Source organism: Mauremys reevesii, linkage group 7 (genome assembly GCF_016161935.1).
Source record: "Mauremys reevesii isolate NIE-2019 linkage group 7, ASM1616193v1, whole genome shotgun sequence".
Lineage (NCBI taxonomy): Eukaryota > Metazoa > Chordata > Testudines > Geoemydidae > Mauremys > Mauremys reevesii.
In genome coordinates this window covers 8,770,721-8,789,000 of record NC_052629.1, presented here as the reverse complement: position 1 = coordinate 8,789,000, position 18,280 = coordinate 8,770,721, and the positions used below count along the sequence as shown (strand labels likewise).

At 41.4% G+C, this 18,280-nt stretch overlaps 2 protein-coding genes across 9 annotated transcripts in view; one reads left to right on the top strand and one right to left on the bottom strand.

Moving 5' to 3' along the window:
• Positions 1-16,753, bottom strand: part of MXI1 (MAX interactor 1, dimerization protein) — an 82,948-nt gene extending 66,195 nt beyond the window's left edge. The window contains exons 1-2 of one of the 2 annotated variants that reach the window (XM_039547529.1): positions 16,577-16,753; positions 12,796-12,960 (exon numbers count right to left, since the gene is read on the bottom strand). In XM_039547529.1, coding sequence (XP_039403463.1) covers positions 12,796-12,946 — 151 coding nt within the window. In that variant the 5' untranslated portion in view covers positions 12,947-12,960; positions 16,577-16,753. Of the gene's footprint in view, positions 1-12,795; positions 13,079-16,576 lie in introns of those variants that run through there. The other variant, XM_039547528.1, reaches the window with a different exon arrangement.
• Positions 1-18,280, top strand: part of LOC120409435 — a 64,553-nt gene that overhangs the window by 2,923 nt on the left and 43,350 nt on the right. For all 7 annotated transcript variants that reach the window (XR_005601297.1, XR_005601298.1, XM_039547532.1 and 4 more), the window contains exons 3-4: positions 7,597-7,720; positions 17,902-18,055. Coding sequence is in view for 5 of the 7 variants with exons in the window: in XM_039547532.1 (XP_039403466.1) it covers positions 7,597-7,720; positions 17,902-18,055 (278 nt within the window). In the remaining 2 variants the exon portion in view is untranslated. The remainder of the gene's footprint in view (positions 1-7,596; positions 7,721-17,901; positions 18,056-18,280) is intronic.

The following is an 18,280-nucleotide window of genomic DNA, read 5'->3' as shown; positions in this document are numbered from 1 at the left end:
TGTAAACAGTGACAAATGATCATGGTAAGCGTGCAGGACTTGAAACTCTGTCAGCATCTTTTAAGGTTACTATGCTGGAGCTTGAAACCTGCTAATGACTGAACGTATGACACCAGCCTTAGAAGTTGAACAAAGACCCAAAATGAGAGACATGGCACAGAGCAGATGCAGTATTGCCAACCCCAAACATCCAAAAGTCATCACTCTGACACTTCCCCCCCCCAATTAGAATGGTGTAAAAATCATGTTGTTTTTTAATGACTTATTTTCATTTGCTTTCTGAGTCTTTAGGATGCATCTAAGTTACATTTTCAAGCTTTCCTCCACAACCAGGAAGCCTTTCATTTTTTAAATGAAATCTGAGATTCTCACATCATCACCTGACTCCAGGAGCTGGGGCTATAACAAAAACAGCAAATATCATGAGAGTTAGCAAAATGTTCTTCACCCATCAACATTCCTGAGCTAGGCAGTGCCACGTTTTACTTATCATATTGTTCCCTAACCTCCAAATAAGTCTAGCAAAATCTAAAGGGGAAAGGGCTCTGTTGTTTCTCTGTTAAATGACTTTGAAATAGTTTTTTTGCCTCAGGTCAAATGTAGTATCAATTCAATATCTTATAGGGTTCCTCCATCAGGTGATTACATCCTCGATCTCACAAGCATATGACCTCAATGATCTAACTCTTTATTATGGTCTTGTACTATGACCCTCTACTGCATGACCAAAATCAGGACTTTTTAAATAATATTACTCTTTTTTAAAAAAGTATCTCACTGTATCAGATAATTCAGCATCTTGATTCTTGGTTGTCTAAACATATCTAGGAGAATTTTTCCCATACCATTTTGCATTGGTTTTGTGCCCCCAGAGCTCCTCTGATCACTTCAGCTGGTTGCTGGTAGGACCCTTAAGAAACAAATAACACGCCCAGTTTCACCTTCTGTGGCCCTGATCCTGAAATCTGTTCCATTAATCTGGATTCCTATATCTATGCAAAATTCATTAGGGTTCCATACAAGTGCAGGAGTCGTCCTACACTGGTCTGATTGCAGGAATCAGGCCTTTATCATCATTCATGCTGAGCAGCTTTTCAGATTGCCCAAGGTGGGACTTACAGTGCCTCTAAGAGGACACTGTTGAATTAAAATGGGGAGCCAGTGATGGGTTGCAAAGGGGGTAGTGTGGCATGTGTGGACACAAACTTCTCTCTAAATCACTTGAAATCCATGTTCCATAAAGTGGGAGCAAAGACGAAATAAGAGAAACAAAAGAGTGCAGTAGTGTCATGAGACAGTATTTCTAATGCTAATAACTTAAAATTAACCTGAGAGAAAGACCACAGAAGATCTGTGCATGGTAAAGGTAAATTTGGGGCTAAAAACACAGGACATCCTTCAGAATGAGGAGCATTCGAGAAGTAAGCAAGCTGTGTTACAGCAGCATTTGAAGAGTATTTCAGCTGTCATCTCAAGCTCTACTGTGGGTAGGGTCAGTCTACAAAATGCCAGATATGTACAAGATGGAGACAAATGTGGGTGGGAAATGAATGACAAGAGGCAGCTTCCTTGAGAGGGTTAGGGCTGCTTGATGTCACATACATTGATACCAACTAAAAATCCAAAGTCAAATTAAAATGTAATCAAGCAATACATATGCAAAGCTGGGGAGGGGAAGAGGAAAGGGTATTTTAGGGGACAGTGAGATCATTTAATTTAGTTGCTCAGGATGATCTATAAGTACAGTTTTCTAGTTATAAGTGCTTGCTGCTTGGCATCTCCTCTGGCAGCTGTGATTCACTTTCATTGTGTTCTGCAGCTTCACCCTTTAGAAAGGGTTTTTTTACATTTTATTAAATGGCACTTCGGCAGCCCTCCATTTCCAGCCTTAATAATGGATTTGTTCATCTCCCTGGTGGCCTTTCCCCGCCTCCTTAGCAACAATTTAAATCCAAGAAGAAATCTGCAGTGCAGGAATCAGTTAATATTTACATCTGAAACACTGCTTTACTATTTTAATCAAATAGAATAGATGTAGTTTATAGTAATAATACTTAATACTTTGACCTAATGTAGCACCTTCCATGAGGGACTCTCTTAGTGCTTTACAATAAGTAATTAATTAAGCTTCAAAAGATCCCATGGCTTTAGATTTTCTTCTCCCCGTTTTACAGATGGGTAAACTGAGGCACAGAAGGGTTACATGATTTATTGAAGGTCACACACTCAGCCAGTAATGGAATCAGGAATAAAACTCATGAAGCTTGATACCCGATCCCTGGCTCTAACCACTAGACCCCAGGCCCTAGAAAATACAGTACTTTGCAAACCTGAAATAAATCTTAAACATGGGCTATTATTTTTTTATTAAAATCAACTGGTGTTCCATCCCTGCCCTGAATATTTTTTTATTTTATTAACCCTTTCTCTCCCCATAGTTATTGCAATCTCCAGAAAGACCACAGAAATGGCAACATTATATATGTACATCTCTCATTTGCCATAGCTAACATACAACTATTCCGCTGTATTTTAACAATACATATTCTGCAGGAGTAAAGGGGTAATATTTGGAGCTCCTACCAGTCCTTTGCAATTTTTAATCCTGCCTTTGAAGCATTATATTAGAACCACCATCCTTGTGACCAAGGAGGAGTGGACAGAATCCAGAAGGGTCACCGGTGATCAATAGGGCTTGAACACAAAATGTTTGAGGGGCTTAGCTCTGTAGCACTTACAGCTCTTGGTAGCCTGTGGAAGAAGAGGCCAGGAGGACTAACATCCAATTCTCCTGCATGCCAGTGAGGACCATAACTACACAGTCACCACTCTTTTATTGATAGCTTTGAACACTGCATGAGGCAGAATTTCTCTCACCTGACTGGAGGACTTTCCAAGCACAGCCTGCTACCTGCACCCCTCTAGTTGTTGCAGTGCATTCAAGAAAGGACTTACGGTGCCCTTAAAATATGGTTTGTGTTTCCACTCTTGAACATTCTCTTGCAAGGCATGACACAAACACCTTCACCAGATCTGTTTGAACTCCCTCTCAGAAGAGGATTGAGTCTCCTCTGAGTTACACTACTTGTGATACTCTGTCCCTCCAACAGGCTGCAGTTGTAAAGAGGTAAAAAAACAACGCTGTTGGACCTAAACATGAAATCTAATTCTGTACAGCTTGACTGGAAAAGGCAGAAAGGCTCAGCTCCTCAAAGGTTGATTTCTGTGGAAGTTAGGAGCATAAATACCTTTGAGGATCCAGGCCAAAGTGTCAATAAGACATCTCACAGCAGGTCAGTAAGTAAACCCCCAAAGCCAGATATGCTTTTCAGCTGCCACTTTCAGGTAGTTTGGAGAAGGATGCTTTGCTTTCAGACTTGCACTCCTCCACAGGTTATTCTATTCCAAGATGAGTCCATGACTCACCTCATGACTTTGGTCAAGTCACTTGATTGACTTGTGCCTTGATTGATCCAACTGCAAAGCTAGGTAAGAGCAGGATCTTGCTTAAAAAAGGATGTTATATCCAAGAAGAGAAAGCCTAATGTAAGATGCAAGGAAGCTAACCTCTCTGAATATGAGTAAATAAGGCATTTCTTTAGAGGTTCTCAAAATGCTTTAACATTGAGAAGTATCAATTTGCAGTGGTCTTCTTGGTTTAGGATTTTACCTTTGAGTGCCCTGTTGTATTTCTCTTGCTGTAGCCTCCTCATGAACTTTGTTACAAGGCCCAGGCAGAGCGAGGCACTGTAATCCAACCTGGAGGTGACCAATGCATAAATCACTGTGGCCAGATCAAAATCTGGGAGGAATGAATGGAGACTCCTTCCTAGCTGGCTGGAAGAAGAGCTCTGTACTACTCCATTGACTATATTGCTTTAAGTTCTAAGACCACATTCACTGCCCTTGATCCATATGTAAAGCTCTCATTGATTCAGTGGGAGTTGTGCACACAGTGAAGTTAAAAATTCTGTCTTTGCTAAGTACAGCTTGGCAATACGTATTTGCATCATTACCTCTTTATGATAAAAGGAGTAACAGCCAGTGGGAGGAGTTGCATTAAAAAGATGGTGTTGATTCACCTTCAAGGATCAATTTTCCTCCACCTTAAATTGCTGTTCAATAGCTAGGGACAATTCTAAGGTTACTCGTTAGCCATTCCCAGCATGCAAGGTCAGTAAACATAGCTAGCAACTGAAAGCTAGGCTTATAGTAAGTTGTAGTTATTTTCTGCCAGAGGATAAAGTCAACTGTCCCATGAATGAATACCTCTGCTAGGCATCCAAACAAGGACGTTAGTGTCCCAAAAAAGTGTTCACTTGCACTCAAGCCTTTGAAAAGGAGCTGGGCAACAGGTAGCCATTTGTGTAATAAGCATAGTATATACTGTGTTCTGTACCTATTACATATGTGGACATTACATCAAATGAGGTCATTGCATGCTTGTGCGACTCCTATTGACACCAGGAGGAGTCCCATGTATACATGCTAGTGCAGAGCTGGGCCCATGTTGTTGAACATAGAGTGAATTAAAATGATCTATGTCCTTCTAACGGTCTTTTTATTCCACAATCCAGAGCAGTTATTGCCTCAATCCTTCAGCCACTTTTGGGTGCTGCAATTTATTTCCAGTTGTCATTGTCTTTAACATAGAGTTCCAGAGTTTACAATATGCCAACAGGATTGCCCTCAGCAGACCTTTGATTTCTGAAAATAGCCATTGGCATTTTTCACAGAAGGTTTCTGCCCCTTTCAAACCAGGGTTAACTTTCTAGGAACAGGTTTCAGAGTAGCAGCCGTGTTAGTCTGTATCCGCAAAAAAAACAGGAGTATTTGTTAGTCTTTAAGGTGCCACAAGTACTCCTGTTTTTTTTCTAGGAACAGGTCATCTTGAAACCCATACCGAGATGTGTTGGTCCTGAGTTTTTGGTGGTGGTATAGTGAGAACTATGCCAAACAGCCAGTCAGCAGTGTGACTCATTTCCCGAAGCCCAGTTGGAAAACAACAGCTCAATTATATTCACTAGTTCAAATACAGTGTTTTAATGGATAAACAGATCTTTCTAATGAAGCAGTAGCACACTCTGATATGGCTGCCTCATGCACATTGTTTTGTGGAGAGTTAAGATCTCTGATAAGGTAAAGTGAATTTAACTACTGGAAGGGATTCTAATGCTGGTGACAGGTGCTGTACCGTGGAGCTCTCTGGTTAGCCCCAGGACATGTGCAGCTCAGGTAGTGGTGATGCCAACATCTCAGTACTGCTCCATGGACACCTCATCTCTGACCTGAAAAGATCATCAGTGGGAATAAACAGGCAGTACCGTCTCCACATGGCCCATTTGATCCTTGACTCCTCGGCTATTAATCACAACCATGGTGATGGTGTCTGGGATTATAAACATGTCTAGGAGGAACTGCAGAGAAACCATCAACTCATTTCTCATAGGCCACTGAACTGCTAGCATAGGACCAACCTGTCCTACAGGTGAAAGGCTCCATACCCTTGAATTATTAATCCCCTGTGAAGAAAGTTTGTGACAGTGTTTTAAGTCCATGTAATGATTAGTTAAGCACCAATTAGCTTGGTATGTCAGGCAGAGAAGATGATGACAGAGAAGAATAGCTGGCAAACTTGATCTTGCTACTGCTGAGGTCATCTTCCTGGCTCGCGCTCTGAGCATGCTACCCTCTATTAAACTCCCTCCATTGGCTTCCCTTCTTCCACTGCAGATGCAAACTTCTTGTCCTTGTCTTATTACTTTCAAAGCCCTTCACAGTGTAGTGCCTCTCTTATCTGCCCTGTTATCTTATTGTGAGGTTAACTCCTGCCCTTCACTCTGCCCATGATGCCAGCCTCCATCACCTGCCTCTCCACCTCTCCCACAAAGCACCATCACACTTTCTCCCCTTCCACATGAGAAAAATTCCCAGCAAAATCCATAAAGCCACCACCTTACCCTCCTTCATGCACCCCTCAAAATGCACCTCTGCAATAACACAGAGAAAACTGCCACCTGATAACAGCTAGGTAGATGGTGAGTTGTGATTACTGCTCCCAACTGGCTAAGAATTCCTATTATTTTTTGTTATCCTATCTCCTTCACTCACTCTGGTCTGTTTGTTTGTCTCAACCATCTGCTGTGCCTAATCTTTTAGTGGGTGGGCTCTTTGGGGGCAGGGACTGTCACTCTATATGTTTGTACAGCACCTAGCACAATTGGGCTATGACCTAGTTGTCCTTTAGAGGCTAGCATAATATAACCATTAAATAACAATTTGGTCAAAAAGAGTGGAAGAGGTCCAGTGACATCAGCATAATGCAGGGAAGGGGAGATATGTTAATGTTCATTACCTTGAGTTTTGCTGCAATATCCATCATTAGCATCACACTTTCTGCACTTTTCACCTATGCTATTGCTGGTTGGTGTGTATAGGCTGTGAAGATACATGAGCAGACATCACCAACGCCTTTGTCAGCTGATCAGCAAAGGGTGCACAGAGTAATAGTTCCTGCTTTGGCAGGCTAAAGAGCATAGGATCATTTTGGTGCAATAATATGAGTTGAGACCATAAATTCCTGTCCAATAAGACTGAGAATATAGTTTTAGATACATCTCTTCCTGCTACACCCCTTCTTTAGTATACTAGGGCCTGTAATGCTGAGAGTTCATCTCCTAATTCAGGTAGCATTTTTCTTTGTTTGAGAGCAACACACTAACTGCACAATCCAGCTGTATTATGACAGTCGTATTTTGAACTGCAAATAGAATACAGCACAAGGTTGTTGCAGTTCTTCAATAATGAACCATTTGTTGAAAGGGAGTTTAGGCCTGAAATTTAAATATTTTAAATATAAAAAATGGAAAGTTTTTGCAAAACCTACTACTAGTGGTAGAAATATTTTCATGATTATTAATATTATGGAAAATTTCAATGAAAACAGAGGATTTTTTTCCTTTGGTTGTTGGTTTGTGTTTGTTTTTTGTCTGGATATAAATATTCCCTATCAGATTTCCTCCAACCTATGTCCTCCAGTTTTGTGTCAAGCTGGTGCTTGAGAGAGGGAAACTGACCTGTCCATTTTCATGTTCCCAGCCGAGTGAAATGCAGAAACTAAACAAGGAAATTGATAAGAATTACCAAAAAAAAAAAAAAGGGGGGGGGAACAAAAAACACCCAAACCACTAGGTTTTATGAGCCACAAGAGAAAGGAAATCTCTGTTTAAAAAATATGTAATGTTGACAGTATCCCTTTAAGATAGATCCTGGTTTTTTTGTTGTTATTTTTAAAAAAGCAGCATAATAGTCATGGTCAGGGTTTTTTACATAAGGAAACTGTTCTTGCAAGGTACTGTGTAGGTTTTTCTATTTGATATCTAGATTGTTTATATATCCAGATGTTTTGTCATTTGTAGAGACATGTAAAGAAAGAAGTGATTTTATCTATTTAAAATATGAATATGCACTTTGTTCTTTCATTTATTATTAGCAAAACCATATTTTAGCACTTAGAAGCTGCAGCTTTCAATTGATGCCCCCTGGGGCTTTGATAGAAAGGCAGCTTCTCTGAAACATGATCATTTTCTTTTGCAGCTTATATGGATAAAACTGTGCCTACTAAACAATGGCATCCTATATTAAAAACTGCATGGCAAATGTGCAGCTGCTCAATGACAGTGACCACTAATAAGAGCAGTCTTCTCAACGAAGATATACGGTAATTCATTTGTATAGTTCCATTCACAAGCATTGTAATGGCTTCACAAAATTAAAACAAACGGAAAGCACAGCAGATTTTGTAAAGAGGGGAAAAACTTTAGTTTTGAGTCTTAAAATGATGATCATGTCCAGGCGCACCACTCGAGTGGAGGCGGGCAACTTTAACCATGATTCCAAGGGCTACTTAGACACCCAAAAACTGTAGTTTTTTTCCCGATAACAACTTAGAAATTAACGGACAGGAGCATTGTATCTAATTCCTATATAAGGAAAGGAAAATATATATAAACACCAATTAAAGCCATATTTTAAATTCATATGTAAATTTAGAACAATCAGGAGATAATATAGCAAGATATTCCTAAGCCTTGAGATACCAGTTTTGGATCATTACTACAGATATCAGAAACCTAAGTTTGATACTTTGTATATTAGCTTTAGTAGAAATAAATAAAATCTGCTTACTTTCTCTAACAGACACACTCCATTACTGCCATTATATACTCTATTTTAATCAACTGTTTTTCATTCCACTAAAAACATATTTATTTAATTTTAACATAATTCTGTGATTCTAAGGTTTTTTCCTCTTTTATTAAGAATGGAAATTTATTAATTATTTTGGCATGTATGTTTACCAATCACAATCATGCATGTGACTCACTAACATTTGATTCCATCATTACTATTAGTATCAGACTTGGAACCACATTTATTTTTGTATGAATTTTAAGTTATTTTACAGATATAACTACATCTACAATTTGAAAATAAGCAACCACCTGCACAGTGTCTAAAGTTATGTGTTTACTAGCTATTTTTTTTTTAAACTGGTACTGCTAAGGTGATTACAAGCTCAATTTACATTTTAGAAAGATACTGTTATTTGATTGTACCATTTTAAATAATGAACAACAAAGCACAATATGGTAATAAAAGTAATAATAATTACTCCATCCAGGACAGGTTAGGCATTTTAGAACTGACTATTCAAAGAATTAAATTTAAACATAATATAGAAATAAAATTATGAAATGCACACACCAGTCAGAAAAATAACAGTACTGTAATCCTTAACGAACTTTGAAAGAATACTGTTACAGAGAATAAATTGCATTGTGCATTTTGACAGATAGTACCAAGTAACAACAGTGTGTGTGTGTGTGTATAGAGTATCAGAGAGACTATATGTGAAAGAGAGAGTGGAGGGATGTGTGAAGCAGATTGTGTACGTGTCTGAGTGTGTCAGTGCACTGTCTCTTTAAGCTGAGTTCTCAGGAGTCTGAAGGCTTGTTCAGTATAGCAGCCCCTCCAACACCCACTCATGAGCCTCAGGCAGCAACCAGCACAGATAGGCTCCCTGTCTCCCCACCCCAGCGGAGACTGGGTACGGGGAGGGGGACACCAACGCTACACAGCAGATCAGGAGGCAGTCTCCTGGTCAGAGCTGCTTAGCCAGCAGCGGCGGCGGGGGAGGGGAGAGCTGCTGCAGACGGCGCGCAGGAGGGCGGAGGGGAGGGGCAGCATCTTCACTCCTGCAAACTTCACCCAAATGTGGTACGAAATTCAGGGGGAGGATGGGGCAGGTGCCCCCTCCCTCTGCCCTCCCTAAATGGCTCTCCTGATCATATCTGACGAGAGAGGAAAAAGACTCCAACCAGATGGGTGCTCTATTTTTCTCTCTCTGCGAAAAATCGTAACTGGTTCACTCTCCCCTCCCCCTAAAACGCATCCAACGGAAGTACAAGAACAGCGTGCATTTGAGGAAGAACCATTTGCACACACACAAAGGGTGTATAAACACGATTTGTTGCACAAGCAGCATAAAAGGACGCAGGCCAGCTGTACCACAAAAGGCATTTCGTCGCCTGTTTTGTACTATTATGAAGGCCCAAGTAGATCATGACGGTCCCAACGCGCTGTACAGAACAAGATGGGGCTGGGATACACCTCGGCAGGCACCCATCATTCCCTTCTGACAACAAAGCCAACTTTAACTTAGCAGTATAATGTCCAGGATTGTGCCTACCACTTTAAGCAGCGACTGTGACATCTGACTACAACTCCCAGCAAAAACTACAAGGAGTCCCGTGGCACCTTATGCCCAGATAAGTCTGTTAGGCTTTAAGGTGCTACCAGACTCCTTGTTTTTGTGGATACAGATTAACATAGTTACGCTCCGATACTTCCAGCAAGTATCCTGCTCTGCTGCTAGTGCCACCCCCTAAACACCAGGCTCAGCAACGCGTGACGTCAGGGAGGACACAGGCGCTTCCCATTGGCAGAAAGGCTAGCCTGAACCACGCCTGCTAATTTCGGTCATGTCCAGTCAGATGAGAGGAGTTTGTCTCCATGTGGAAACCATGTGGCTCCTATTGGGAGGAGGAGCCTATGATCAACTGATGAGGGGAGCAGGCTGTGTGATACAGGCAGGGAGATAGAGTACACCTGGGGCGGCAGCAGCAGGATGGATTGTAGCCTCAAAATAAACTTTGGGAAAGGAGTAGGACAAGAAAGGACACAGTCAAGTAGTGGAGGCCCAATGTTTATGTCTTTTTAAAAAATAATAAACCCTCCAGCTTAGAAAAAATATATACACATATGTTTCAGTGACCCTAGACTTCGGTGTAGATGAAAACATTTCCCTGGGAGCCTTGCAACCCCAAACATTTGCTGTACCGGGCTAGTGCATCAGGAGCAAGCAGTGAAACTGGCCAGCCTCATTTAATGTCCAACCTGAGCAAACAGAGCAAAGAGTGAACCAACCACAGAAAAAAACAATTTGCTCTCTTTTCATCATCTGAGGCATTATTGACACAAAGGGTAGTTGCTTTGGGTTTTCTTAAATCATAGGTACTGATTGCAGTTGTAAATACAGAGGGGATTTTTGTGTGTATTTTTAAAAATTATTAATTCAACAATGCCCCCTTTTAAAAGAATGGCTCCTTTTTATAAAAAAGTATTTTTTGAAAACTTAAGCCACATATTAGGATGTTAAGCAAGCCATTTCCCCATAGCATGCAGAATACATTTAATTCTTTAATACAGGCTTTATCTGCAGAGATCTACCTTCTCCCCCCTCCAGAGAGGTATTAGGGATGGAGGTGGAATTTTCTGGCTGCAGTTTAACATTTTAATATTTCAAATGCATAATACTAGATAATTCATACAGCCCTTCAGGAGATGCACCAGATCTCTCAGCAGACAGCGGCTGTAGCAATATTTTGCATGGTATGCCAGAAAGAGAGACAGAGACCAGAGAAGGAATATCATCAGAGGGGATTCTGTCGCTTCAATTGTATCTCAAGTCCATATTTCTGGAGCCTAGCTGCACAAATGTATCGATCCTTCTTCAGTCTGTGCCTCTCCCATTATGCTTTGACAGTCATAACAAAATGAAGAAAGAGGAATAATTAAAACAGGGTCAAAAATAAGTGTCTGGGTGGATATTTAATGTGTGTTGTAGAGAACTGCATGCAATTTGCCCTGATTCAGAGACTGGGAGGCAGGTCTGATCCAGTTATTCTAGTTACTTGCACTACCACCTGCGCTAATGAAATGAGGTGACCAATAAAGTGATTAACCTCGCTCTAGCCAAGTCCTTTATAGCGACATCCACCTCGCACGTTTTTCTGCTGGCAACCTGGCTAGTTTTGCTTCTTGCCTACGTGACTGTCCCCATGCGTAGGGGAGAGAGAAAGGAAAACAAGGACGTGCCCCTCAGTTAACTACACTATCCTTCCCCAGTTTAGTGACTCCCCTAAACTGGGGAAACGGCCCTGGATCAATATATGACCCCTTGTTTTGGGAGACGAAACTGCTTTTGTATGCACTTCCCCTCCCCCCCAAGAACTACTTCCATTGATGCCAAGGCATTAGCTAACATTGATTCCATTGATTGATTCCAGCATCAAGCTTCCATTGATTCCATTGATACCCCTCTTCTTAAAAAGCCCTATTACACCATCCTTTTAGGAAACAATCCTCTATTTACACACACACTTCCCCCACTCCACTATAAAAGAGACTGCGATCAACAAAGGCTTGGCTGATTTAATTGCGATTGAAATACGAAAAAATCATTTTTCGGGGGGGACGACGACGACGACACTTTATCTAAGGAACATTTCCCCAAACCAAACAATTCCCCCCCTTAAATACAGATCAACAACTTAATTCGGAAGGGAGCTAAGGTTTGGATTAGGGTTTTTTTTTTTTTATTGCGGAGGCTGACACGGTGCATCTGATCATTTATTTTCTTCCTTCGCTGACCTTCAGTGTTGTGAGGCTAGATTAAACACCAGCCAGGCTATTTATTTCCTGCTGTTATTGTCTATTAGTTGTGCTCAGAGACGTTGCAAACATGTGAATCGTTCTGGATTATTTATTTTTTGCTGACGAGTACTACCCAAGGTGGTAGCGGTGGAAATCCCTTACTACATATAATTATTCCCCCCCCCCCCATATTAATTTGTTATTCGGATCAGACTGCTTTGAAAAAAATCTGGAAAAGGAAAATAAAAACGTTCGCTTAGCTTTAGGGGAGAGTTGAAATATGCACAAGATATTTAATTAAGCTCTCGAACTGTTTATAATTTGGCTCCCTGCTTGATCATAAAGTTTGCTTCAAACTGGACCCCTCTGTTCAAAGACTAGTTTAGTCCATTTTTGATGCATTTTACACTTGTCTTTGTATTTATCGGACTATGGTTGGGATGAAAACATGCTTCTCTCGATATAGATACACATAATATTGTGGGCCACTATTCTTGGGTCTCTTAAAAAACAACTAAAAAAAACCGAACCACCAAATCAACTTTAGCCTAAGCACATGATTTTAAATGAAGAAACTCGGTGCATTTTTAAATGGTTGGTCCCACGGCCCCTCTCCGAATATCACTGTCTGGTGGTTGTCATGAAACTAACAGTTTAGTCTCGTCTGGCAATCAGAGCCCAAGTAGCTCTCTCTCTTTGTTACATCTTCATACGCATTTTCTGTTGTCATCAAACATTCCTGCCTTTTTCCTCTTTAAGGAAAAACAGAAGGGGGGAGGGAACCAAACCAAAACTTACTTTTATTCTCCTTCTCGATTTTCTCCAAGTAGCTGGCTGCTTCTAGCAAGATCTGCACATTCTGCAGGAAAGTGTTGATCTTTTCCATGGAGTCCCCACTACTGCTGAAAATGTCACTGAATGGGCACCTGGACATATCTACTGCTAGCATTTCTTGCTGCTGACCTAAAGAAGGATCCAAAACATCACCCTCGCATTTCAGTTCTTTCCTCGGCCGGCCACGTTTCCCCATTGCTTTTGGAAATTCAAACTTTAAGATTTAAAGCTCTTTCCTCGACTTCTCTTGTTCCTCTGCCCTTGTTGCAGTTTGTGTGTGTGCGAGAGAGAGAGAGAGAGAGAGAGAGAGAGATTGAATGAATCAAGGAACCTCCTGACTTTGAGATTCCGCTGTGGTCCTAGTGCTAGTTGAGTTCTAAACAATAAAGGGGAATGGAAAGGGTGACTTGGTTTTATTTTAATTTAAACTGCTCTTCACTCGCCATTTAAGTTCATGGACATTTTGCCTGGGCAGATAGTAAGTACATCATCAGGCCCTGTAAATTCAGGTTAGACTACACAATGTTAATCCTGCTTCCAATCAAAACAGCTATTTTTTGAGGGGGGTGGGAGATGTTGGGATGGGGTGAATTTAGAATATCTTGTAGTTTGACTATGGAAGACTAAAACTGCTGCCTCATCCTTTTTCTCAGTCCTACATATTCTGGCTTCACTTTTCAACTGCAAAGTTGTTTGTTCTGCCAATTGATAACGTTTCACTATATAAACCCCTGAGGTTTTCAGCTACCATCTCATACAGTTATAATAAAGAGAAGAAATATTTTCCCCACTGGGCCAGCTATATACAGCACTTTATACATTCTGATGAAACCTACAAAAACCAGACCCTCCCAGTTGCTTCTGCTCTTTGTATGGATACTAAGGTTACCGCCTTTGTCTTGGCTTTTGGAGCAGGGACTGACTCTTACTATGTCTTTATACAGTGTTCAGCACACTGGTACTCTGGTCTCAGCTGGCACCTCCAGTATCCTGTTACTGTACTACATACCAACTGTGTATTTTCCATCCCAGAGCTGCCCGCACTCGAATGGTGTTTGTATGGTGGCTAGCACAATACAGCTCCAATCCATCAGTGGCTTCTTTGTGCTATCACAATAAAACTAAAGATTAATAATGATTTATATAGTGTGAGAAGCATGTTATAATAATTTATAGTGAGAAGAATGTTAGAATAGTGGGAGAAGCATGTTAGGGTGTGCTTTGTAAGCAAAAGGATTCTTAGCTTTCAATGTTTCCATATGTGCCCTCTCCATTGTACTATTTTTAATCTTGAAGCAACCTGAAAAAATTGTTTGCGAAACTGACTGAAGTATAGAACAGATAGGCAGTGTGCAAGTGGCACCTCCCTTCTTTCTTTCATTGATACCTCTGCTAACACAGCTTAGTTCTGGGCAGTAACACACCTGCTGTTCCAGATTTGGGCTCCACTGATTAGATGCTACTTTTATTCTCATAGTTTTATGTTGGGTTTTACAGACAAACATCACCTAGAGACTAAACTGAGACCACACTTGTTAAGTGGGGGGAAAAGGGTTGTACAGAAGCACACTAAAACAGCTTGGCCTACATTTGCAAAGCGATTAGTGATCTTGGGTGCCTCCATTTTTGGGTGTCCAATTTAAGGCCTGCTTTTTAGGTGCTCAGCAGCCAAGATCAGACTCAACCCCTCTCAAGACACAATCATTCAAACACTTATGCACCCAGTGACACTACTGACAGCTGTAGAGCTATCCAGTTAACTGAAACCTGCCCCCTGATAATTCAGGCTGATTAGGCAAGGTACTTAGGAACATGCCTAACTTTACACATGCCAGAAGTTCCATTGAAGTAATGTGCTTAAAGTTAGGCATATGTTTAAGTACCTTGCTGAGAGACTAAGGGAGTTAGTTTTTAAAAGATTTGCTATTACTACATAGTAATGGCTATGCAGAACACTACAGTGTCATTGAAGGGCCATACACAAGTGGACAAAGCACTGGAGACTAGTATATACAATAAAGGTTGCGCAATGGCAGTAGACACTAGATCTGTGATCTAATGTGTCTCTCCAATCTCATTTCTATAAATTTATGCATAATATTTACCCTATTTTATTATTTGTATTGTGGTAGCCCCAGGAACCCCAGTCATAGACCCGGGTCCCATTGTGCAGGATGCTGTACAAACACAGAACAAAAAGATAGATTGGGAGTTCCTTAGGGCAGAGACTAAGTATAAGACAAAAGGTGGATACAGACAGGCAGGGGACCACAAGGAAACAATGATGCACCAATTACCCTCCTTTAATTCTTTACTAATCAAGTCCCTTATTAGCTGCTCCATTATCTTCCCTGAGATCAATGTCAGGCTGACAGATCTCTAATTAGGAGAGTCATCCTGTTTATCCTTTTTAAAAATTGGCACAACATTACCTTTCACCCAGTCTTTTGGAACTTCCCCAGTGCTCCAAGATGTATTGAAAATCAAGATTAGTGGTCTACCAAGCTCTTCAGCCAACTCTTCAAAAACTCTTGGATGCAAGTTATCTGGACCTCTGATTTAAACATGTCTAACTTTAGTACCTTCTGTTTAACATGTATTACCATTAGATGAGACTACATAATGTTTTCCCCCAAGTGCAGAACAGAAATATTTATTGAACACTTTTGCATTTTCCGCATTATTATTAATAATTCTACCATTTCCATCTAGTAGTGGACCAATACCATTGTTAGGATTCTTTTTGTTCCTAATATATTTTAAAAACTCCCTTTTATTGTCCTTAGCTCTGCTAGCCATAGATTTCTTCGTGTGTTCCTTTGCTTCCCTTATCAATTTCCTGCAACATCAGATTTATGTTCATGACTATCAACTTCTCCCTTCTTCCTTTTGTTATATATTCTTTTAATTTTTTGTAGCTGCCTTCACTTCCCCTCTAAACCAGATCAGCTTATAACCAGTTGTGGGATTTGGGCTTTTGGAGTATCTAGTAGGATGCTCTTAAATTACTCCCAATTATCATTCATGTTATGCAGGAAGAATCCATAAGATTTAGACCCAGTTTGCATGTGAGGATCTAGAGAGAGGTTTGAGTCAAAGATGACACCCGCGGTTATGAGCTAGAGGAACAGGGAAGATGGTGGTATTGTCCATAGTGACTGAGAAGAGGGAGCAGGCAGGGCTAGGGTAGAAAAATTAAGAGCTCTGTTTTAGCCATGGTTAGCTTGAGCTGGCAGTTGGACACCCACAAGGAGTTGTCAGAGAGACAGGCTGAGATTTTAATTTGGACAGATGGAGACTGGTCCAGAATGGAGAGGTAGATGTGAGTCATCCACCGAGACATGAGAGGTGAATTTGCATTTGAGGTGTCATTAAACCCACTTGAACATGCCAAGGGTTTTTAAAATGTAGTTTTTATTAGCTGCACTGACTGAGATAAGACCCAGTCCCTGTTTTACAAACATGCCCTGAAAAACAGTCACATTAATACATCAGTCACAGAGACTATTGCTTTCCAACCACAGCATGAATTGAATAGTAAGAGGGAATCAGACTATTGCCATTCGGATCCAGCACTATCAACATCAGCCTAAGACTCAGCAGCACACAGAAGAATACAACACACTAGTAAATCTGAAGACAACTTCATATTAAGGAATTTTACTATAGTTGTTCAAACTCAGTAAATGAGTTTTCCATCACTGAAGGAGGATTAAAGGGAACACAGCAAAGGAAAAGTACCTACCAGGAAAATATTCTATTCATTTGAAATCATAGAACTTATAAATCTTGGGCCCTCTCTCCGTAGAAGGCAAGAACATTTGTGAAGATCCACAGCAGAAAGCCTCAGACCTTTTACAGCAGATCACAAGCCCACTCCCACCTTCATCACAGCTGTTGGTTCTCTGCATTCACCTGAGCTTCCCCCTCCACTGGGATTTTAAAGGCATGTTGGGTGAATCAGTGCTGACTCAGGGATCATTAATTTACACTGCTTTTCCCAATGTAACATCCACAGGTGTGAAGAAAGAACCATAATAATTGTGACCCTGGCTCTCCTACATCTCATCTGACCACAGTCCAATTTTTGCTGTGATTCATGGAAGTTATGACAGGGAAAACAAAATGATCCAAACTCCAATTATCCCCCAAAAAGTTCATCCCCAAGTTCCTAGAGAAAACGCATTTTGTTCATGCAAATTTCAGATTATGCAAAGGGTCCAGATGTCCCTCAAGAAACTTGGATTGTGAGGCATATTTTTTCAACAACAAGTAGGGGACTATGGGTGCCTCAGTGTTTGGGAACCCAACTGGAGACACCTTGAAGGGCTCCGACTATCAGATGGTGGATGCTCAGCACTTTTTGAAAGTAGAACCCTTTTAAGGTATCTGAAGCAGGGCACACAAAAATGGAAGTGCCCAAAATCACTAGTCACTCTTGAAGATTTAAGGCTGTATTTATTAAAAGTAACTACTGAGCACCAACACTATCATCAGCATTATATACACCTGGTCCTTGCCCCAAGAAGTTTATCATCTAAGAGACAAACCAAAGACAACAGATCAGACACAGGTCATTATATAGAGCAGGTTTTTCTCCGCTGTGGGCAGTGTCTGCAAGGACCCATAACTCTTCTCTGTCCTTTGTATTTACCACCTGGAAAAAAAGAAAATGCCAATGGCTTCTTAGGATTTTGGACTCCCCTGTGCACCTGACTTGGCTCCACCTGCAGTCTCTCCTTGATACCCAGCCAGGGTGCAGGGAGTGAGCAGGGATTCCCCTGCAGGGACTCTGCCTGGATGTTGGAGGCATCGCTGTGGTGCTGATACTGACCAGCATGTATTGTGGGTGGGTGATGGCAGTGCCAATGGGTAACCCTGGGGCCTTGCCAACAGGGGGCATGAATGCAGGGGTTGGCCACCAGGCAGAGAAAACCCAGTGGTGGGGATGGGCTGATGGGGGTTGGGGTCGTCAAGGGGATCAGACTGGAGGGGGGGGACCAAATAGTGGGATGGGCTGGGGATGAGGGACCCCCCCTTAAAAGCCTGTTACTTTGTACCCCCATTCAGCTACCCTCCCCAGCCTGTACCCGCCAGTGGAACACTGCTCCCCTGGGGGAAGGATTCCTTGGTCACCCTCCAGCTCCAGTTTGGCTCAGTCCCTCCACACCTGGCTAAACTCAGCATAGAGACAAACTTATCCAGCCTCTTGGGACCTGTGTGGGTAAGTCTGCTACAGCTGCATATACCTTAGCTGTCTAGTGCTTCATTAACAGCTGACCCATAGGAAAACTGTGTGCCCAGGGCATGGGGAAATTAGGCCTGAGCCCATCTGCTTTGATAAAAATGGGGCTGAATGGTAAAGATTCTGGGGCACTCTGACATAGAGGGACTGAAGCATAAAAAAATGCATATATGTTTGTACCATTGGAGTAATCATGGGAAGACT